A 24,375-nucleotide genomic window follows, 5' to 3' on the forward strand; every position below is an offset into this window, starting at 1 on the left:
ACTGTTCAGCCCTCAGGCTAAGCAATTTGTAAGGGTTGATTTCTTTGAGCTCAAAATCTGGAAATGCTACACGCCAGGGCATCTCCCTCATGGCTTAGAGGACAGGTTACCACAGGCTTTGGCATTACTTTTCTTCTCAGAGTTTTTGAGGCCTCAAAACGATTTAAGACTATACTGATTTAAGATTTGCGTTCAAAGTAGTATATAGCAACGATAAAAACACACAATGCAATACCTCAGAATAAAGACACTGAAAAACAAACTTCCGTCGCTATATTTCCATTCCTTACTTTCTACAACATTCTCTGTTTTGTACCTTTGAGGAAAATGTTCACAATTAAATTTGTAGACTGAAAACATATATGGTATTACTTCTGAATATTTAGATATGTACCTTTTTTGTAAACTATATTGCTAACATTTCCGAGGTAGCTATTAGAGGATTTTAAGGATACTTCTTTAGTCTTCATTTCATTTTATTAGAGTTTTTATTTTGCAAAAAAGAGAAGTATGTATGCCTGTTGTAACAAGTAAAGCAATATAGGCATTCATAAAGAGAAATTAATGAAATCATTTCCACTCCATTCTACCAGTGTGCTGTATCCCTACCTACCCATGCTGAGCACGCACACACAAATGCATATACATACATAAATATGCACGCACACATACGTGTGTGTGTGTGTGTGTGTGTGTTCCCCAGACAGCAGGAAGGTGCTGTTGACAAGAGCCAGACTCCAGGAAATGATGCTGATGATTCATCTGGAGGTGTCCTTGCCTCTGATTTAGCCCAGAGCCATATAGCACTGAGGCCTTGGGCAGAGCCATATTTGCATGATGTGTAAAACTAAGCCCTGGGCTGTCCAGTTTTATTTAACAGTCTGTTTTACTATTTTATCTAAATGCTTACAGACATGTGCTAATATAGTAGTGACTAGCTTATGTGGCTGTATAAACTTGAATTAATTAAAACTAAGTAGAGCTAAACATCCAGTTTCTCCGTTGCACTAGCACATTTCAAGTGCTCAGCAATCACATATGTCTAGTGTCCACCTTATTGGAAAACACAGAGTATGAAATATTTTTGCTATCCAGAAGGTTCTATTGGACAGTGCTGTAATAGATCATTGTGCTAAAATTCAGAGACTAATGGCATTCGAAGAGGTCTTAGAAATCATTTGATTTCCCTTCCTGTGAAGGAATCCTTTCTACATTAGCTTTTTTAAACATTCATTTAGCCTCTGTTGAATACTTAAATTGATGGAGGACTCACTTCTTCTAGAGGTAGGTAAATTTTGATCATCATTAGCCACCTGGAGCAAAATGCAGAGTAATCCCTCCTCCATTTTTAAAAAAGTTTTATTATCAAGAGTCAGATGCTCAACCAACTGAGCCACCCAGGCACCCCCGCTCCCTGCCCCTGCTCCTCCATTTTGAAAACCCATGTGTAGCATGATGATTAAGATGGTTCTGGAGTGAAACTGCCTGCCTTCGTGTCTTGGGTCATCAGTAACTAGCTGTGAAATCTCCCTAGGCCTGAATTTACTAGTATACAAAATGGGGATAAGAATAGTAGCTACCTCATGAGTACTACTAAATAAAATAATCCATGAGAGGCTCTTGTTGTGGTGCCAGACACGCAGTGATCACTCAGTAACCATTAGCCATACTGCTGTTATGTATTCTAGTCAGCACCATGGGCAGAAAGGAAGAGCAACCCACTAAGTCTAGCTCATATGAACGGTTTTTCCTTTTCCAGGATACAGAGAGGTCTAGAAGGATTCCAAAGGCAGGAACCAAGTACATTCTGGTCTTCCAGGAATCTGAGAGAGACAGAGCTACGAGGCTGTCATAGAAGAAAGCCTTCTCTCCATGTGTTTGCTGTTCACCTCTCCCTCTATTGAATGACCTCCTTTGCTTACTCATAGCTCTTTGTCTCACACACATACCATGAAGGTTGCTTTAGTCTCATTTCTTTGTTAACTCCTAGCTCTGGCACTTGTTGCCATTTGAATATCCCCCTTTCCCCTTTATTCTTTCTGAGAAAGGGAATCTGGACAGCTCATTTTTTAAAGTCAGACCACACCTGTTGTACACCAGGCAAGCCTCTGTCTCTTACAAACAAATTCATTGCTATATTTTTTATATTTCAATTTGATCATCTCTGTTTTACAATGTGATTTTAATTGATTTATATTTATTGTGATTTCAGACATATTTGGACTTATTTTTATCATCTTAATTATTTTACTAGCTTTTTATTTGCCTTCTAAAAAATAATTTTCCTACTTCGGTTTCTTTTCTTTTTTTCTTTTTCTTTTTTTTGAAGTAAGTTCTAGGCCCAACATGGGGCTGGAACTCAATGCTGAGATCAAGAGTTGCATGCTCTACTGACTGAGCCAGCCAGGCACCCCCTACTTCTGTTTGATTAAGACAATTTTCTCTATTTTTCTGCTTGTTTGATAAGTACAGATTGTTTTCTGGTATTTTAGTGGTTACCCTTAATATTTTAACATAAGTTCTTGAAGCATATATTTTCCAATCAAGTCTAAAGTTATTCACTAATTCTGATCTCTTATTTTACATGACACAGACTTTAGAATGATTATTTACCCATTGAAAACCAACCTCCAAGTTATTGTTGCTGTACAGAAATTTTATTTTTACCCTCTTCCCCAGACTTTCAGGTAGATTGTAAGTTTCATCTCAATTCAAATATACCACATACCATCCCTCCCTCTCTCCTCCCTTCCTTTTTTTTTTTTTTTTTTTTTTTTCCTCTTTTCCATTTCTTCTTGGAATTTTCTCTCCTGGAATCTTCCATCTGTCTTCTTTGCTCTTGATGTAGTCTCTGGATCTAGGGCACAGCCATTTCCTGAAATATTTCATTGCCACATCCCACCATCCTAAATATTCTCTTTATTATCTTCATTGTATTGGATTTTTTTTGTTTTTTGTTTTTTGTGTTTTTTTTTTTTTTTTACTATTGGAACTCCCTTTTTTTTTCTTCTTCTTCTTACGCATTTTGGTAGATTATATCCTCCAATGGCTTCCTTCCTGAGAAAGGCCACACAGATACAGAGGAGGTCCTTTTATTTATTTATTTATTTATTTATTTATTTATTTATTTATTTATTTTTTCCCTTTGAGACCTTGCATATCTGAAACTATCCTACACTCAATCTTGATTTTTTAGTTTGGTTAGATATATAATTTTATTTTTATTGGTTTTTTTTTTAAAGACACTCTTAGGCAGGCTCTATGCTTAACTCTGGAGCCCAATGCAGTGCTCGATCTCATGACCATGAGATCATGACCAGAGCTGAAATCAAGAGTCAGACACTTAACTGACTGAGCCCCCCAGGCACTCTAGATATAGAATTTTATATTAGAAATCATTTCTTTTTAGAATTTGATGACATTTCCTCACTGGCTTCTACCTTCAAGTCCTGCTCTTGAGAAGTTACATTGTGATTCCCAATGCTTTGACTGCAGCTTGCTTTTCCCTGCTTAAAGCTTTTGAGATAATTTCTTTATTTCTCATGTTCTGAAATTTCACAAAGATGTGCCTTGATATAGGTAATGTTTCCACTAGTGTGCCAGGCTGTCAGTCTTTTAGCCTGGAAACTTCTATCCATCGTTCAGGGAAACTTCCTTGAGTTATTTCATTGATAATTTATTTCTTTATCTTTAATCAACATTTACAATCTCTTTATCTCGTTTTATGCTTTGGGATATTTCTTTAATCTTTTCTTCCAATGCTCATCCAACTCTGCACCCACACAGACACATAGGTGTCAGCTTTTTCTGGTCTAATTGGTTAACATCTGCTTTCCAGCTTCCAAAATCTGTTGATTTCTCTAGCCTGTTTCCTGTCCCCCTCTTTCCTACCCTCTTTTTGTTTGTGGGTTTATGATTTAAAAAAAAACCCAACTCGAATTTTTGTGGAATTCCGAGAGGGAAGATCAATAAGTATAAGCATTTAATCTATTATATTTAGCCAGAAATCCTAGGATGGACTTTTATTTGTGATACTCTAAAGTTCCATTATGATATATTTAGGTGTGGATTTATTTTTATTTATCTGTTTAGTCCTCAGGCTACACTTTCAGAATGAAGATTCATATCTTTTATCCTGGGAAATTCTCAGATGTTATCACTTCAAATGTAATTTTGCTGCCATTCCTTACATTCTTCTTTTCTGGAAATCAGCCTGGATGAATGTTGGAACCTCACAGTCTATCTACAAACTACTCTTTCATATTTTTATATAGCTTTGGCTCTTTGTGCTGCTTGATGGGTGAATTCCTCAAGACTTTCTTAGAATCCACGGATGTTTCACTGTCTCCAGTTTAGATTTTATCCAGCCTGTTGGTTCAGTTTAATTTATACTGTTAATCTCAAAGATTTCTAATTGGCTCTTACTCATATTTACTTTTCCTTATTATTTCCCCACCAATTTAGTTTTATAACTTTATTTACTTTTTAGAGAGATTCCTCTTTCATTTATATTTTTGAGTATCTTAATGCCCTCGGAGGCAGGTGTGTTTCATAACTCAGCATTTAAAATTTTTTTTTAAAGTTTATTTATTTGAGAGAGAGAGAGAGAGCAAACAGGGGAGGGGCAGAGAGAGAGGAAGAGAGAAATCTCAAGCTGGCTCCGTGCTGTCAGCACGGAGCCTGATGTCTGGCTCGAACTCACGAACTGTGAGATCATGACCTGAGCCAAACCCAAGAGCCGGACGCTTAACTGACTGAGCCACCCAGGCGCCCCAGAATTCAGAATTTTAAAGATTCTGCACACACACACACACACACATCATCATCATCATCATCATCATCATCTCCATTGGGGTCCTGGCCAACACCCTATAATCGAACAGGTTGATATTTCTCCAACAAAAAGCTTGGATAGGCACTTCAAGAGAAATACATTAGGACTGTATACGTGGACTTAGTTCAAGTCACATTTTGCCACCAAGTGATGATTGGTTAGGTGAGATTAGGTTTTGCATCCAAACAAGATCCAAAAAAGATTCCTTTTCCACGTTTGAAGATTTCAGATTAGGGACCAGTGTATTCATTTTAAAGTCTTTGTCAGACTCTCTGATAAAATTCATCTTATCTGAAGTAAATTCATCTTCTGATTGATGATATTGTTGCATGTTTCTAACATTAGATTTCTTTATGTGTTTTGGAGACTTATTTTGTTTGCTGGCTTATTGGCTTATTTTGAATGGAAGCTTTTTATCATCTCCCTTTTTCTCGCTAGCCATCTCAGCCTAGTAGTTTTGCAATGTCTCACCAGTCCTCTGGACCCTTAGCTCAGAGGCAAGCATTAAATATGCCACTTCTATCGCTGTGATACTGGGGATGGCACAGATTCAGACACTGAGTACGTAGGTGGCTTAAATCAGTTCTTGGTTATGAGGCTGTATCTTTGATATTTGATTCCCAAATTCTATAGCTTCTTGTAAAGCTGAAACCCAACTGGCAGATTGTCAGCAACTTTTTCAGCTTTTCATGATTTGAGGGAACATTCCTCTTTGTCTTAAAAAAAATGAGCCTGGATCTGACCACTGTCTCATTGAGGCGTCTTTAGTTTTCTTTACTCCGCAAGAGCTGAACTGCTGACCAAGACAGGCTGCTTCCAGACCTTGAGGACAGCAGGCCCCTGACTTCAGCCCCAGTGCATTTTGAGTTTTTCTTTTACTTATGGTCCATCAGTTTTTATTTATTTATTTTTTTTTAATTTTAAAACTTTTTTTTTTTTTCAACGTTTATTTATTTTTGGGACAGAGAGAGACAGAGCATGAACGGGGGAGGGGCAGAGAGAGAGGGAGACACAGAATCGGAAACAGGCTCCAGGCTCTGAGCCATCAGCCCAGAGCCCGACGCGGGGCTCGAACTCACGGACCGCGAGTTCGTGACCTGGCTGAAGTTGGACGCTTAACCGACTGCGCCACCCAGGCGCCCCTGGTCCATCAGTTTTTAAATCTAAAACACGTCTTTTTGTTTTCCTTTTAAAACATTTTATCTATAGTTGCTATCTCTTGGAGTGGAAGGGGTGCAGAAAATGTCAATTCACTGTGCCGTCTGAACTGGGAGTCACCCTCATATTTTAAAAATGCTAAGTTCTATCCCCTTTTTATTAAAACCCTCCTTTCCCTTCCCACAGTCCCTCAGCTATACCTCTTGCCTCCTTCACAACCAAACTTCTCCAAAGAATTCGACAATTCTACACTGTTCCCGATTCTTTCACTTCCATTCACATCTCTACCCACAGCAGTCTGGCTTTCATCTCTCCTACTCCATTACCTTTTTCTTTCTTTCCTTCCTTCCTTCCTTCCTTCCTTCCTTCCTTCCTTCCTTCCTTCCTTCCTTCCTTCCTTCCTTCCTTCCTTCTTCTTCTCCCTCTCTCTCTCTCTCCCTCTCTCTCTCTCTCTCAGTTTCCAGTCATCTTGTCAGTAAATCTCTCCCTAAGCAGCCTCCTCCAAGCCTATTGTGTTAGATGCCAACTCGACACACATAACTCCCAAAGTGGTATGTTCAGTCATACCTGTCCTTTTATGTGCAGAACAGCATTGCCAACTTCCTTCCTGACGTTACCTCTTAGGTGTCTCGAAGGGATCTCAAATTACATTTTACTACCTAAGTAAATGGTACCACCGTCCATCTAATTTTATAAATCAGAATTCTTAGGGTCATCCATGATTTCTTCCGTTCCCTCCCTTACCAAAGACAACCCATCCCTGAATCTTAATGTCTTTTCTTAAATGTCTCTACTTCTCTTCGTGTATCTTTCTTGCCCAATATTTGATCATCATCTTTCATGAGGATCTCTGCAGTAACCTCCTGATTAGCTCACTCACACCAGCTCTTGCCCATTGCATCTCCCAGTCCAGACTCCATATGATAGTCAGCATACTCATGTTGATAGAAATATAATATCTGATCATCACAGGCACTCTCGCCCCATCCTCACCCATACACAATTGGAACATTACACTAACAGCTTACTGCTTTAGGATAGAGACAAAAGATTTTAATGGCCTCTAAGGCTACCCCTCCTTCCTCCCAATGCCTCCTCTTGCTCTCTGTTCCTTGTCACTGTGGCCTGCCTTCAGTCTCTTGGACTTAACATTATTTGTTACCCTACAGCCTGTGTGTCATAGGGTAGCCTCCTACTGCAGGATGTTCCCTGTGCCTGAATGCTCCTCCCTCCCCCTGGGTCCTGGCTGTCTGTTCCTTGTCTTCTAGCACTCAGCCAAGTTATTGCTTCTTCAGGAAGTCTTCCCCTTCCCTAGTCTCCCTGACTGGCTCAGACTGTCCTCTAAGAACCTATGCAGAATATTTGTCATATGTGTAATTTCACACTGTGTTTGTCTAATTGTCTAATTATTTGATTAAAGTCTGTCTGAGGGCAGAGACCAGATATGTCTTGTTTCCCATTGTATGCCCATCAGGTGAGCTGGCGTAGAGGAGGTGTTTAATAAGTATAGATTGACCAAGTCATTTTGAATCCTCATTTTGACACCAGACATGTTAATCACCCCTCTTAGCTTTGTGTAAGTACCAGATTTGACATGCCTGCCTTTTATGTCTTTATCTTGAAACACTCATAACCAGGTGAGGGCAGTTCTATGCCATAAAACCAGAAAGATCCTTCCAGTTTGACACTGGTTCTATTTAAGTTCCCTTTTACTAAGATAAATAACTGATAACAAATAGCAAATAGTAAAGTTTCTATTTGCCATCATTTATCGTTTATCTGAGTTTCTCAAAACCTACTTTTACCCTTAGATGAATTCAGAAGCCTTCCCACACATTTCCAAAAAATCAATGACTAGGACTCAGAGTGGAAAGAACAATAGAAACTTATAATAGAGTGCTGTGATAGAACTGGCAGCCAGTAATAACTTCTGGGAGAAAAGTGAATATACATTATTGGCTTGTGTGTGTTTTATGGTGGGGTGAAGACAGACAGACCCTTGTTTGGAGATGCCCCAGGGAGAAATGCTGCTAATAACCTCCCCACACAGACCCATATTTCACTCCAGAATAGAGGGGAAAAGTGGTGTGGATAATCCACTTTTTTTTCCCCTGAAGTAAGTCTTTCTATTATATAAGTGATAGAAAAATCACCGGGGAAAGTATTAGTTGTGTGGTTCAGGGCTGTGCAGAGAGAACAGTAAATGTGAATATCCTGAAGACAGGGGGGAGGGAGGATTTTAATTAAGTATGGTAAAGCTTGGCTGGGCCTGAGATTACAGACTCAAGTGGGTTAAACTGCTGTGGAATGTAGTTCCAATATTGGCTCAGACATTCAATATGCACGTATACTTTGACCCAGCAATTCTGCTTCTAGGACTCTTACAGAAATACCAGCATAAGGATATTTACCTATCTACACACACACACACACACACACACACACACACACACACATACATACATACACGCGATCATGTAACATTCTATGCTAATAGGGAAAATTAGAGACAATGTAAGCGTTGCCATCAATAGGGGATTAGCTAAATAAATTAATTTACACTCACACTGTGGAAAGGTGGGAGGCCGTTAGGAAAATGAAGTTTATCTGTATGTACCGCTACAGACAGAGAAAATCTTGTTGAGTAAAAAAAGCAAGACGTGGCAAAAGGCAATAATCACAGTTATGATCATCAATATTTTACAGAGTGCTTATGACATGCCAAATACCCTTCTAAGAGTCCTTCATATATTCATTCATTTAATCCTCATGATAATTTTAAGAGGTGGGTACTCTTGCTATCCTCATTTGTACACAGGAGGATACCGAAGCATACAGACATTAAATAACTTGCTCAAAGTCACACAGCTGGAGGCAGTATGGTTCCATACTCCAAGCTCCTAACCCATAGGGGATGGTGGGGGTGGGTTGTTTTCTGGTTTGGTTTTGGTTTGGTTTTTTGTTTGCTTGTTTTTGGTACAAGGCCAGATAGTAAATATTTTCAGCTTTGTGAGCCATATGGACTCTGTTGGAGCTACTCAGCTCTGCTGTCATGGTATAAAAACATCCATGATTCCTACTATGAGCACAGTTTTTCTTTAAAAAAAAAAAAAGGTACATATGTGTGCATTTTCAGATGTGGAAAACGGTTTGGAAGCATGAAGACCAAACTATTACTAGTTATTATCCCAGGAGTGGGCTGCATATATCACGTCACATTATCTGCATCCATATAATCGAAAGTTCACTCTTTAAATTAAAAAACAGCAAAAGAGCCTCAAGGCATACCTCTATCCTCTTCTCACCCATTGGAGATTGCTTTTTACCTCAAGTTTTAGAGCGTCTTTTGCCTTGAGAAACAAGGCAAATATATGGGTAATAGGAGTAGAAGCCCCTATAAGTAAGGTTGCCAGATTTAGAAAAAAATACCAATGCACCATTAAGTTTGAATCACAGATAAACCACAGTTATGTGTTGTTTATCTGAATTTCATACTTAATGGTTCATCCTGCATTTTTTAAAGTTTATTTATTTATTTTTGAGAGAGAGAGAGAGAGGGAGCGTGAGCAGGGGAGGGGCAGAGACGTGGGGGTGGGGGGTGGGGAAGAGGATCCGAAGTGGGCTCTGTGCTGACAGCAGAGAGTCTGATGCAGGGCTCGAACTCACCAACCACGAGATCATGACCTGAGCCCAAGTTGGAAGCTTAACCGAGTGAGCCACCCCGGCGCCCCCATCCTGTATTTTATCTGGCATTCCTACCCATAGGACCGCGTTTCTTACTGTGATGACGTACACTGTTCCCAGATGTCTGCTCAGCCTTGCCTTCACTATTGCCCATGTAAACTCATCCGGTACATTTCACATCCACCTGCTCGGGCTCTCTGACAGGTGGAGATACAGCTGCGGCTGCGAGTTCCCCAGGTCGGCCACTACGTGGTGGTGGTGGAGTATTCCACGGGAGCAGACCAGCTGTCTGTGGTTGCTGTGCACATGCAGAGCCCTGGGTCAGTCCTGAGAGGCCAGGTGAACATCTACAGCTGCATGTACAGGTAATCAGTCCTGCCCTGGGGCATCCCTTTGTTCCTGAACGGTCAGGAGGTCAGCTTTGGGAACTTTGGTTTTTATCTGGATTGGGATGTTGTTTCCTTTTTGAGGCTGATCTTGAAAACAAGCAGGTGACCGTGCTGTCTGGCATCACCCCCAGTGTGAGTACTGGGAGACTTCTCTGTGGGCATCCTCTTGAAAATGTTGCATTTTCTTGAAAAACTGTGTATTCTACTCACTCCTTTCGCTCAGATTCCCAGGAAGCAGCACGACCTTTTTATTTTATTCTCCATCACCCCTGTGTGGTGCAGTGAAGTCAGTGTTCTCACTTCACATGCTGTGTAGAGCATCTGGGTGCGTGGAATAGGAGAAAAGACTCTGTCTCTGTCACAGCCGCCTTCCCAACATGCCCTTCAGAAACTGGGAATAATTGATGTTTGAGGACCATCAGGTGAAAAATAATTAACCAAAGATTTTATTTTTTTTTAGTGCTTATTCATTTTTGAGAGAGAGTTTGCAGCTGGGGAGGGGCAGAGAGAGAGGGGGACAGAGGGTCCAAAGTGGGCTCCCCACTGCCAGCACAGAGCCAGATGCAGGGCTCGAACTCACAAACTGTGAGATTGTGACCTGAGCCAAAGTCCGATGCTTAACTGACTAAGCCACCCAGGTGCCCCTAAGCCAAAGATTTTAAAATTCACCCTGTTTAAGTTACTGTCTTCCAAGAACCTTGGCAAAGATTTATTAAAAGTTGTTTTTTTGTATAATGTTTCAAGATATATGCAAATGTTCAGAATATGCTTTAATTAAAGAATCAGCTCAAGGGGTGTTTCCAACATGAAATTAATTGTATAATAATGGCACGGAAGTCAGTCTCTTCAGACAGCAGGTGGCAAACTGCAATGAACCCACCCAGTTCTTGGCCAAGGCCTTGGACATTTTATTACCACTACTTGCCTGTGGCTTTTTGTCAAACTTCAAATGACCTGAAGTAGTTGGACATTTTCCCTGTTTTGCAAATAAAAGAACTTATGAAAAGAGTTACTTTTAGGAGCTTAGAATGGAAACTTTTTTGAGACTTGATGAAATGGTTATTGAATTAACATCATGCTCTCAGCAACCCTAAAAAAGCAGCTGTGAGGGCTTCTTTTAAAAATCATTTAAAAAATCTCATCAGCCCTTTTCTCTGGGGTGATGATAAAACAAAAACAAAAAAAAAACAAAAAAAAAAACAAAAAACAAAAAACAAAACCCCGCAAAAAAACAAAGGACATGATTGCATTTGGATTTTTAGTAGGAGTACCAGATGGGCCAAAAAAGTTCTCCAGAATGTTCTATTATTATCTGAAAACGTTAGTTTGATCTGTGGATGACATCAGCGACCACTGGAATGTACACTCCTAGGTGAGTGGGTCACCTCACCACCTGAGTCCTGGAGACTGTTGGCCACAGGGCTGGGGCAGGGCTCCTCTGTACCCTGTTCCTCCAAGTCCACCCTCTGGTTCAGCTCTCTGACTCAGCTTTCCAGATCATATTGCTTGATCCCTGCTCCACAGGATACAAGGTGGTGATGGCTGAGAGCCCAGTAGGAAACACTGCTGATGTCCCTGGTGGCTCTCTGAACCGTCTCAGAAGAGGCTGAGAACATCTGTGCCAAGCAGAGAAGTGTTTTCAAAGCTCAGGAAAGAATGGTCACCCTTCCAGGGTTCCATAAGCCACGAGCTTGGTTTCATGACCTCTGTCTGGATGGCATTTGGGGAGGAGAACTGTGCGGTATTCCGCAGATCGTTTTGGCTCTGGACATGACAGCCCCAAGTTCTTCACCGGGGACATTAGAATCCCAAGACAGTATTGTATTAGACTAGGACTTCCTTCTAATGTATTTAACCATTTCCAGGAAAGTCTCGTGGTATTATTTCAACTCCTCTAAAATATTTCCTTCTTTTCTACTTTGGCTGTCATGTGACTAAGTGAAAATGAACAGACTATTAGTACTGGAGTCCAAAAATATGGTGCAATTGGAAAATATTTGACCCATAAAAGCCTATTTCACATGACAGGCCCTTTCGACACTGCAGCTTTTCCTGCTGAGGGTTGAACCTTTCCCAACATTCTCGAGTGAGTTCTAATGGTGTTATTTTAAAAAATATCCCAACAGAAAAGTCGTGGTGCTAATTAAAATACCACTTTTCAGAACAGTGTTGTGATAAATATGATCTGCCTTCTGTAAGAAAGGTGATTACTCATGATGAAATCAATCCCGTTATTACCGTTTGTCTATTCTTAGTAAGAATTTTAGAAGGATATGGATAAAACTAAGTCTAAATGAATCACTTAATATATTTAACTCCCAGGATTATGATTGAATCCAAAAGGAATGCACTTTAATTTCATACATGTACACATGCACAAAAGAGAAAACAACACAACTATTCATTGAGTTTCTAACCATGGTTCTGTATATACTATCTCATTTTAATCTTTACCAGAAAGTCATTGCATCAATCTTTTCAAACATCTCTCAGTCATTTCTTCTCAGAGATAGATATAGTTTGTCTCTAGTTTCCAAATTGTATTTACAGACAGAAAAGTTGCTGCAGAATATGAAGTCAGAAACATTTCTCCGAAAATACTTCCTTTAGGGGTTGTGCCCTTAGAGTGTGTTCTTTGGTTCCAAACCATGACCTTTGAAATGTTCCTGAACTCCGTATTTCACCTGATGGGGTGGAGGTAAGGAGTGTAGCTGGTACACTGAGGAAGGAAGGATGAGGAGAGCAGACTGAGCTTGCAAAGGCAAGCTCTGGTTTCTCAGGGCTGGAGAAAGGCCAGCCCTAGAGCTGACATGGTGTGGAATCATCGCTGGGAGGCCAGTAGGCATCTTCAGTCACCAATGGCACCAACAATACTGATAAATTTCTCATAGGTTGTGTCTGTCTAGGAGATCAGACGTTATTGACCCTGGGACTTTTTCTCCCGATGACTAGACCGAGTATTACATAAAGCTGGTTTGGAAAAGCTGCCCTGAGACGTGCAGCTCAGACCACAGCCGGAAGGTTCTTTCTCTTATATTGCTTGTGGACTGCATACATCCCTCTTAAACTCGTTGTGTAGGAAAATTTGCCGTCAGCAACCTGGTTATAAACAGGAGAAGCTGAAGAGCAGTCAGCTATCCCACGGGGAGGCACAAAGTCAGGGAGACCAGAGAAGTCAGGCTAAGAAAACTTTTTCCTCTTGCAGCATCCTCTGCCGGAGTGTTGTGACTGATGGCAGGAGTCGCATCGCTGTCTATGAACTGTTAGCAGATGCAGACATTCAGCTCAAAGTGCGTGGGGCCCGATTCCTTCTGGTATGCTTCTGTTTTGCCCTTTGGGTTTTAGAAGCATTTTGTTGTTATATCTATATTTTAAAACTTATTAAAAATGTTGGCGGTCTTTGTATTACATCTCTAAAATGAACCTGTGAAGAATTGCCAACTTAATGATGTTTTTCCTTCCCATTTAGAACTCTGTCTTGCCTCTTCCTTTATTTGAGCCTTTTTATAGCACTCAGTAAAGTTTGGTCATCACATTTGAACATATCTCACAAAACTCTATTTTATTAATGTTTACCCATTGTTACTATTATGAACGAAGTATCTTTTGTTCTTAATAGGTCCCAGTTTATTATCATGCTGGTATATAGAAATGCACTAGTTACTGCTTATTTTCTTTCCCATTTTTCCATTTTATTATGTCTATTAGCTTCTTGGCAAATTCCTTAAGAATTTTCAAGATTGCAATCACCTGGTATTTCTTTTCCAGATTATTGTTACTCTATCTTAAAAAGTGTAGTATTCAGTTAGTTAGATATATATCGTTAAGAGTTAAAATGCCAAGTTTGGCAGATTAAATACCCTTCATGCCTTCCTTTTAATAGCACGACTTAAATATTGAGAATTATGATAAACACAGGCAGTGGGATCTGGGCTAGGGAGGGGTGGCTAGATTTATAATAAATGTCTCGGGGAACAGAAGAGTAACTAAGTATGAAGCAACTTCCTGTCATTGCTAATATTAAGCATGTATCACATTCTGGGAAATGCCAGGCCAGCCTGTTCTGATATGTTTTAAATATTTGTGCTTGACAGTATTAAAAACTTTGAGCCTTCTCTGAAAAATTATCTTGCATTGAGTTGTTAAAAGTTATTACATGAATTATGTAATGACTTAAGACTTTCTTTTTAAAATTGTGACTCTTTTTATAAACATAACAATCCAAGCTAATCTTAACCTCCTCATCTTTGGAAATTATAATGGGACTGAATCTTTATCTAGTAAGCATAAGTTTGTCCTTTTTGACATAGTCAAATGTCATTCAGAGTCAAATATCATTCAGATGTCTAACTACAATTTAAGCTATGTGAGGGCAGGGGTATTATCCATCTTGGTCTTGTAGGATCCCCTAGTCTCAGTGCCTGGCATGTAGTAGGTGTTCAATAAAAATTTTTATTGAATAGGTTTGTGATCAAGCCGGTAATACAGTTTTGATTAAAATAAAATGTATTGATAAGTAAAAAACTAGCTCTGGAGACAGTTCCTTCAGTGAAGCCCAAATGTGCCTGAGATTTGAGTCCTCCTCTATTAAGAAAGATTATTTGTGGGGTTTTCTTGTTTTTGTTTTTTATTTTTCATTTTTTTAAACATCAAGTTTGTTTTTAAATTTTTATTTATTTTTGAGACAGAGGGAGAGACAGAGTGCAAGCAGGGGAGGAGCAAAGAGAGAGGGAGGGAGATAAAGATCCTGAAGCAGGCTGTAGGCTCTGAGCTGTCGGCACAGAGCCCGACATGGGACTCGAACTCATGAACCGTGAGATCGTGACCTGAGCCAAAGTCGGACGTTTAACTGATTGAGATACCCAGGCGCCCCTATTTTATGTTTTTGTTTAATGTTTATTTATTTATTTTTGACAGCACAAGAGGGGAGGAGCAGAGTGAGAGGGAGAGAGAGAGAGGACCCAAGCGGACTCCGTGCTGTCAGCACAGAGTCTGATGCACAGCTCGAACTCACAAACTGTGAGATCATGACCTGAGCTGAAATCAAGGGTTGGATGCTTAACCAACTGAACCACCCAGGCACCCCAAGAAAGATTATTGTAGCAGGAGCTGGAGACAACAGGCTTGAATGGCAGCCTCCCTTGTTGCCTCCCACATTCCCCCTCTCCTTGCCAAGGCATCTGAAGAGCCAGCATCAACCCAGGGCAGGAGAGAGAAACAGGCACCAAAAGTCACTGACAAAGAGTTGTTTTTTGAACTTTCATGATTTCATTTATTCATGTGACTATTCCAATAGCATTTAGGCAGTGATCCTGTATACTAGGAAGGAGGGTTTGTTGTACATAATGATGTCATAGGGAGTGCCATTCTGCAATGTTTACTACTTTAAAATAACAATGATGATTTCTGTACTTAACAGCTTTTTGAAGAGTATGTTTGACCATACCATTGGCTTTGCTAATAACCATGACGTACCTTTTTGCATTGTATTTGCTCAACAGCATCAAATTTGTATCATACCCATTGAAGAATTCTCAGTTGAATATTTGAGACCTCAAGTCAAGTGCATTGCCAGTTACGGGCAATATGTTAATCAAAGGTAATGAGTTCCCTTCCTTTCTCCCTTGTTGGTGCTCTGAGAGGTACTGTAGGATTTGCAAAGCTGTGACTTTATGCTTCCCTTCAGAAGTGATCACAGGCCAAGGTGCTAAAGGCTGGTGATCGCTTAAAAGAAAAAATGAGCTAACTCATTTCCCCTGGCAGTCTTTCCAGAATTCCATAGTCTTAGGAAGCTGACAGAGTAGCAACTGAGGGAAATGGTTAAGCTTTTCCCTCAACGATACTTACTGACTTGTGTTCTGAGCCCTCCCAAAGGCTCACTTTGTTCTCACCCTTTAATGTCTGTGTCTGAAGCTCTTCATTAAAAAAAAAAAAATCATGGGGGCACCCGGGTGGCTCAGTCAGTCGGGCATCTGACTCTTGGTTTCGGCTCAGATCACAATCTCTTGATTTCGTGAGTTTGAGCCCCGCATCAGGCTCTATGCTGATGATGCAGAGCCTACTTGGGATTCTCTCTCTCCCTCTCTCCCTCTGACTCTCCCTCACTCACACTGTCTCTGTCTCTCTCAAAAATAAATGAATAAATTAAAAAAAATTTTTTTTGAATCATGAAAACAATGACCCACCTCACTATGTTATGAGAATTAGCTAACCAGTGATTATCGGGGTTTGGGGAGGGTTGTTTTGTTGTAGATTCAGAAATAACTTACAGACACAGTCATGAAATCTTAGCATATGGTTAGGGCTACAGCAACCACCAAGACAGGGAAATCTAGCTGTGCCTGAAAGAAATGATGTGCATTTGTCCTGTTTGTTTTTATATAATTTTATGTCAACATGTATGTTTAGAGGTGAATAATAATGTTTCATTGCATCACTCCATTTAACATGAATTTTAGTTCTAGAAAGGAAAGTTTTGTTAAGTTTCTTTCTATCTGGTTACTATTTTTCAAAATTAAGATTTTATTTCTGTTTTAGCTTACTGTATCAAGCAGGCTCCTGGAATACACTTGGCTAACTGACTACACCGAGTGTCTCTGTCCAAAGATATCCACAGTCCTGTGGTTCTTCCAAGACTGGATCCTTTTGATGTCACACAGTCTTATGCTCACAGTCTACCTCCTCCCCAATGGACAGTTCCATTTTTGGTTGTTTTTTTAATATTTTTTTTTCAGTGCTTCTTGTGTCTCCCTGGTTCTCAAAACTCCTCCAACAGCATTAATTTTGGATGTCCCAAGTGGTGAGTCTTCCCTCCTCCTGCCCCAAGATCCTTCACCTTCTGCTGATGTTACTGGAGTCACCTTGAAGGCGCCACAGGTGGGACCCCTCTCGAGTGTGTTGTTTCGAAATCATGGTTCTCAAAGTGTGGCCTTTACCAGAAGCATCTGCATCACTTGGGTACTTGGTAGAAATTCAGGTTTGCAAGCCCACCCCAGGACTACTGAATTAGAAACTCTGGAGGTGGGGCCCAGGAGTATGTGTTTTAATAAATTCTCCAAGGAATTTGCATGTCCGTAGAGTTTGAGGACCTCTACTCTCAATTTTGGGGAATCCCTCACATGAGACATCTTTCTTTTTTTTTCAACGTTTATTTATTTATTTATTTATTTATTTATTTATTTATTTTTTGGGGGGGGGGGACAGAGAGAGACAGAGCACGAACGGGGGAGGGGCAGAGAGAGAGGGAGACACAGAATCGGAAACAGGCTCCAGGCTCTGAGCCATCAGCCCAGAGCCCGACGCGGGGCTCGAACTCACGGACCGCGAGATCGTGACCTGGCTGAAGTCAGACGCTTAACCGACTGTGCCACCCAGGTGCCCCATGAGACATCTTTCTAATCCTGTCTATGACCACCCCATCCTGATGTCCTCTTCTCTTTCTGTATCTCTGTCTATGCAGTCATATGGCAATTTTTCATGGCCCATTTTGTGACACTTCATATTTTCATGGGCTACTGGTATTTAATATTGTTGAGTTTATCACTTGTCTTCCCAAGTTGGAATGCAAGCACTTTCAAAAGCTACTCTGGCTAACAGATTTTTTTTTTTAAATAGTTTGCATCCCCAACTATACCAGCAAAATGCCTTTCGGGCAGGAAATTCTCAATCAACATTTATTGATTAATAACCTATAGCATGAAGATGAAATGTAGTAAGGGACTATATTTTTTCACTGTAAATTATGAAATTGTAGGACTTACCATTTGTCCTGATATTATATCCTTTTAATCCTAAAGATGGCTCATGTCATTTCACTATTGCATCAAGTTAGAAAAATAACAGGATTTGGAGATAAAATTTAATAAGATCCCGTATGGGAAAAGCCACCTAGAATCATAGGGGGAAATGAATTGAAGTCATGACAAAGAATTTCTAAGCCTGGCTTTGCTCTTCAATTAGAGTATGGCGTTTATCAAATTACCTGCCTTCTTCAAGTCATGATTCTCCTCTGAAAGATGAAAATAATCTTTTATTATTGCTGTTTTTCTTGTGTGTGTGTTTTTTGTTTTGGTTTTTGAGTTTTTTTTTTGAGGGTTTGAAAAGACTCATTACTCACATAGTGGGGTTTTCTGGGGAGAGCAGGGCTCACACTCAAGCTTGAGCAAAAGTTGAGGCATGACTCTGGTGTTCACTGTGGTTGGGCTGGGGTGTCGGGAAGGTGGAAGAATCCAAGGTGAGGGCTCCCTTCCCATGGGCTAGAATTAGTGTGACTTGAACTTCTTGCCCGTGCCAAGGGATGTGCACCTGGGCTTTCTTACGAGCTTGTGCAGGTGTGGGACAAAATATTAAAAATGAGTGATGGGGCTTGACACCTGTCAGGGGTCAGACATCCAAAATGGAGTCTGACTCTTCATTACAGGGTTATTACAAGTAGTTCTTGAATGCAGGAAACATTTGTGCACAGCCTCTTGGCAAACATTGTGCATTTATGTACCTAAGAGTGAAGTTGTTCAGTGATATGTCTGACTTTGGTAAAAGCTGCCAGACAATTTTCAAAAGTCATTGTACCAAATTACACTCCATCCAGTATCATTTATGGTTGTACCACCACTGGTTTATCCATTCTGAGTTGTGGGTCATTTGGTTTATTTCCAGTCTTTCTGATTATAGTGCTGCTGTAAACATTCAAGTGAACGTTTTGTGTGATCCTCGGTTTTCACCTCACTTGGGTAAATACCTAGGTGGTTTTGGTTTTTAACCTCTAAATATTCATAGTTCTGCAACTTGAAGAGTTTTTTTTTCTTTGTTTCAACTTAGAACCAAATGACCCTGAGAGGACTTGTACCACACCTGGGCAGATATGTCATTGTCATCCATTTTTATCAGTCAGCGCACCCAACATTTCCCACGCAGGTGTTTGTGGACGGAGGGCGGCAGTGGGCAGGTGAGCTTCAGGGAGCAGGCACCATGGCTGATTGCCTGGCTCGTCCATGCCTTACTGTAACAGGAACTCCTCTCTTGCTCTGCCCCCAGGTGTCTTCCGTGCCTCTTTTTGCCCCCACACACTTGGCTGCAGGGACCAAGTGATTGCTGAAGATCAGGTTGAGTTTGACATCTCAGAGCCAGAGGTAGCTGTGACTGTGGAAGTTCCAGAAGGAAAGTCCTTAGTGTTGGTATGTTCTTCTTGTCCCTCAGTTTGCCTTGGTCAGCCATTCTGTGTGCCTGTTTGGCTCGTGATGACATCTCCACCAGGGAATTGAAGTCATATTTATAGAAAAATGTTTAAATTTTACGGCTACCTTTTACCAAAAAAAAAAAAAAAGCGACAATTAATGTCAAAGGAAATTAGAACAATACGTAAGTGAACAGGAAGAGAAAAGTCCCCGCAAGAAACTCTGGTGAACAAGAATCTCACTCTCCATCAGCCCCTCCTCACTCTTCACCTGACTGGTCTCTTTCTGAAGCATGTAATACTCCTTTGTTCTTGAAGCTTTCTTTTTTGGGCTGCCATAGCTGTTTCTCTCATTTTGTTCTCAATTGCTCTAGTGTTCCTTCAGTGACTTCTTTTTCCCTTTGTCCCCCGTATGGTGGCATTCCCTTGGGTTCGAGGCGAAGCCCTCTTGTTCTGTCCTTTCTCTGTGGATACTATCATCTGTACCCATTGATTCCATTTTCTCTTCTGGGGGGGAATGACACCACATCTCTGAATTCATCTCTGATATTTTCTGAGCTCCAGGCCCAGTTTGGGACCATCTACTGCATATCTGCATAGCCAGAGACCTTAGGAGTCCCTCAGACTTAAGCCTGTTACTTGCACAACCCCAGGTACCCCTACCCTGTTCCTTACCTTGGTTGATGGGATCATGGTCACTCAATGCCTGTTAAGCCTTCCAGAGAGCCAGGTAACATTGTCCAGGCCCTGCTGTGTGACCCTCTAGTTTCTTCCTCATGCTTCCTTCTCTCTCTGAGGATGCCATCTTCCTAGGGACAGGGACCTGGCTTTATGCATTTTATATCCCCTGTGCCTAGAACACCACCTGGCACATGGTGCTTGGCAAACGCTTATTGATTGACTAACCTGAGGGCAGTGAGCTCTCTGTAAGCTGTAAGGTGGTAAATAGTTGACAAAGACATTTGAAATTTCCTATGGCATTTATTACTGGAATAGTCTGATCTGTAGTAAGAGTAAGAGAGCCGAGCAGTACTTTTAAAGCCTAGGGCTGCAGTTATTCATGCTAAAGTGTCTGACATGATGTAAACTTCAGGGCAAGCCACGGTCCGAGTTTCCCCCATTGATCCTGCCATTTTGGTTTGTTCACCTTTAAAAATACAAATTGCAACCTTTGGAGATCTAGAGCCATCCCAGGCATAGATCACATGGGACCCTGGCAGTTGTAACAGGCTCCTGCTCACCCCTCAGATCTCCTGTCCCCACATAGCACTAAGGCTGCCACTTCTCTGAGCAGGCCCTCTGAGGGACCGGCCCCGGCCCATGCTGTTCCTTACATAGGGACGTGAGTTAAGCCTTTAACACTGGCTTAAAGTAGTTCTTGTGATTCTTTTTTTATCGTAAATCCTGTTTCGGTTGTTCTTGGGCTTAACAGTAAAAAACATGGATCTTAGTGAAGAGAAAATATAATGAATAGCTGTAGGTGTGCCCTGCTGTTGGAAATCCAAAGACACGCTGACAGGTTTCCTTTAGGTCCGTGTTCTGGTGGTGCCTGCGGAGAATTACGACTACCAAATACTTCACAAAAAATCAGTGGACAAATCATTTGAGTTTATCACCAATTGTGGAGGAAACAGTTTTTATATTGAGTAAGTATAACTTTGTGGAGATTCAGAAGGCTCTCCCACATTCCCACTGGGAGCAAGGCCCAGGGTGGGGCTGGCCTTTGGGTCTGTCTTCTTCTTCCTGGTGCCCAAGGAGGTGGCAGTGAGTCCTGGGTCTGGGGCGGGAGGTGCTTTTCCTCTGCATACACCATCCCACACCAGACCTTGTCCTGCACATCTGGGCAAGGTTACCGTCCTCAACATCAATCTCTCCAGAGGTTCACCCTCCAAGCTGCGATTCATGGGCTGCTTAGGAGTTTCTTGGCCTCTTTGCTGCTTCCTGTTGTCCAACTCAGATTTCTAAAAGACAACCAGAAGGGGTACTTTCTACTGGGAGAGCACATCAGCCCGGATTCTCCCTATTGTTTGCCATCTGATTGAATGGGGAGTGTCACAGAGAGGTTGACTTCCCTGTCCCCTCACCCTGTGTCCCTGAATGCTAAGAGCCAGGATATTCCCGAGTATCGGTTCCCACTCTTCACTTCTGCAGACACTCCCTGCCCCCTGAGAGGCTTCCTGAGGGACCCAGGAGCTCCAGGTTGCCCTGGTAGGCAAACGTCTCCTGTACAGAAGATATTAAGAGTAAAGACCCTGAAGTCAAATAGCTATGGGTTTGAATGCTTCCTTGGTCACTCTGTAGCTCTGTGGCCTTGGGCATGTTGCTTAACTTCTGGAAGCCTCAGTTGCCTTATCTATGAAATGAGGCTTAGGCCTAACTTGGGTGGTTGTGAGGTTGAGACGTAGGCAAAACTTCTAACACACAGCATTCAATAAATATAGGTACTTTGCCTTGCCTTCCTCTTCATTGTTATTGTTATTGGTATAGACACATATAGGTATAATTTTTTTGGTAACCACTTTATTGAGATATAATTCACATACCATGGAATCCATCCTGTAGGTGAATTTTCACCCTTTCATTTCAGCTATCAAAATGAAATGATAGCCAACAACACAGCCAGTCCTGTGATGTGCTCTGGAGTGGATGGGCACAAGGAAGGGTGGCTGTCACTGGCTGTGAATCCAGGGGTGGGATAGTCTCTCATTTCTTCCCAGACTCCAAAGCCAGAGCCCTGTCCCTAAAATGCCCTTTGGTGGAGCAAGAGGGAAGGAGAGGTTGGGACTCTTACTGGGCATGCCTTCCGCGATAATACCAAGTTATTTTGTCTTCACAGCCCCCAGACGGCCTCTGGATTCTGTAAGACCTCTGCCAGATCCCTGGTGGCCCTTTACCACAAGGGTGCACTGCCCTGTGAGTGCCACCCTACTGGGGCCATTGGCCGTCACTGCAGCCCAGAGGGCGGGCAGTGCCAGTGCCAACCCAATGTCATTGGGCGACGGTGTACCCGCTGTCGAGTGGGCTACTATGGATTCCCACACTGCAAGCGTAAGTGCATGTTTGGGTCATCCAAGGTTGTCTCTGGCCCCAGGTGGGTGATGGTCAGCTAGGGCGGGCGGGCCTTTGTTTTTGAGAGAGAGAAAGAGAACGAGGGAGGGATAGAGGGAGAGGAAGAGAGAGGATCCCCAGCAGGCTCCACGCCTAGCATGGAGCCCAACACAGGGCTCAGTCTCACAGCTGTGAGATCATGACCTGAGCCAGTATCAAGAGTAAGACACTTAACTGACTGAGCCACCCAAGTGCCCCTAGGGCAGGCCTTCTTGAATTTCACTGTCCTGGAGACTCACCTGTCACCTGGAGATCTTGTGAAAATGCAGATTCTTATTCAGGAGGCCTGGGTTGGGGGCTGAGAGTCTGCATGTCTTTTAAGGACTCAGATGATGCCTATGCCGATGGTCCATGGACCACATTCTGAGTAGGTAGGTTCTAGAAGAGAAACATTTGTTTTTCCCATGTTATGGGACCCATGCACTTGGCAAAGCAGGTGAGTGTAAAGAGCCTTAAGCATGGAAATATTGGGAGGCTCAATCCCTCTTCCTCTCGGAAGCCCCTTCAATTTTTGCAACCTAACCAGAGTTCAACTGAAATAGGAGGAGGCGGGGCACCTGGTTAGCTCAGTTGATTAAGCATCTGACTCTTGGTTTTGGCTCAGGTCATGATCGCACGGTTCACAAGTTCAAGCCCCACATTGGGCTCTGTGTTGACAGCATGGAGCCTGCTTGGGATTCTCTCTTTCCTTTTCTCTCTGCCCCTCCCTAATTCATGCATGCATGTGTGTGCTCTCTCTCTCTCTCTCTCTCTCTCTCTCTAAAAATAACTAAATAAAACTTAAAAAAAAAAAAGAAAGAAATAGGAGGAGGGCCAGGGTCACAGGAGCATAGTACTGTCTGAATGGGAAGCCCAGGGAATTTTACCTAAGAACCATCTTGTGGCCCGAGACGCTGGGTCAGCATAGGCCATGTGCAGTGAGAGGTCCTGGTGTGGTGCACACAGAGTCCTCTCCTGGAGATCAGCCGATGCCTAGTGGGGGTCCTGCTGCTGTATCATGCCCTGACCTTGAGCTCAGTGCACTAGGGTGATGTGGAGGCACTTCAGGGAGCCTGTGAGGAACAGGACCCTCTGACGAATGAGAGGTGTCTCATTAGAATGGCTTGTAACTGCAGCTAGGTGGGTTCCTTTGAGTACCTGTCTCGGTGCCAGTGGGTCCAGCTGTGCCTCACACTGTGTTTGCCATGAGCAGGTGGTATGGTTGGTCTTGACTCCAAGAAAGATACCTTTCAGATCTACCATGCTCAATAATGGCCATAGTGAAGAAAAAGTGAGACATTTCTCCCAGACCCTTAGAAGCTTCTGGAAATCCCGGTAGTTGGTGAAGTCCTGCTGGTGGCCAGGCGGTGTCTAACCCTTATACCATGTCTCTTTATTCCCTGGCCAGCATGCAACTGTGGCCGGCGCCTTTGTGAGGAGACGACGGGGAAGTGCCTCTGCCTTCCCCACACGGTCAGGCCCCAGTGTGAGGTGTGTGACCCGCATTCCTTCAGCTTCCACCCCCTGGCTGGCTGCGAAAGCTGCAACTGTTCCAGGAGGGGTGCCATTGGGGCGGCCACCCCGGAGTGTGACAGGGACCACGGGCAGTGCAGGTGAGCTCAGGTGGATTCGCCCGTTAGGGCCTGTTATAGGAAGATGTCATCCGCACGCTCCGATCACCATTACTTCCCGTGTCTCACAGCTCCAAGGACTGCACTGCGTTCACCTCAGGGTGGAGCTCCCCACCGAATGGGCTGTGGCGTGTGGAGTAGCGGTCCCCTCGGACCTGGGGAGCCTGGGGAGGTGGATGGCCAGTTGCCTGAGGTCACACAGCCTTACCCATTCACTCCAGCGTTGTTCTCAGTGTGTCCCATATGTATGCATAATTAAGTTATCATTTCTTCCACTGTGTCACCTTGTGGTGAGCACTAGCCATTTGTATTTAGGTTTGGGCTCCAAATCTTCATTCTAGGGTAAGCGGGCAGGTTTGTTGAGGACAGTGCATGCATGAGCCCCCATGCCTGCCACCCTGTCTCAGACAGACAAGCTCG

The 24,375-nt window shown here is 42.4% G+C and overlaps 1 protein-coding gene across 3 annotated transcripts in view; it reads left to right on the forward strand.

The window, feature by feature from the left end:
• Positions 1 to 24,375, forward strand: part of LAMA3 (laminin subunit alpha 3) — a 274,895-nt gene that overhangs the window by 144,133 nt on the left and 106,387 nt on the right. For all 3 annotated transcript variants that reach the window (XM_045458939.1, XM_045458940.1, XM_045458941.1), the window contains 9 exons: positions 9,881 to 10,041; positions 13,271 to 13,379; positions 15,567 to 15,664; positions 16,800 to 16,941; positions 18,883 to 19,009; positions 19,099 to 19,238; positions 20,768 to 20,883; positions 22,074 to 22,285; positions 23,733 to 23,937. In XM_045458939.1, coding sequence (XP_045314895.1) covers positions 9,881 to 10,041; positions 13,271 to 13,379; positions 15,567 to 15,664; positions 16,800 to 16,941; positions 18,883 to 19,009; positions 19,099 to 19,238; positions 20,768 to 20,883; positions 22,074 to 22,285; positions 23,733 to 23,937 — 1,310 coding nt within the window. The remainder of the gene's footprint in view (positions 1 to 9,880; positions 10,042 to 13,270; positions 13,380 to 15,566; positions 15,665 to 16,799; positions 16,942 to 18,882; positions 19,010 to 19,098; positions 19,239 to 20,767; positions 20,884 to 22,073; positions 22,286 to 23,732; positions 23,938 to 24,375) is intronic.

The sequence above is a fragment of the Leopardus geoffroyi genome, chromosome D3, assembly GCF_018350155.1.
Source record: "Leopardus geoffroyi isolate Oge1 chromosome D3, O.geoffroyi_Oge1_pat1.0, whole genome shotgun sequence".
NCBI classification, from domain to species: Eukaryota; Metazoa; Chordata; class Mammalia; order Carnivora; family Felidae; genus Leopardus; species Leopardus geoffroyi.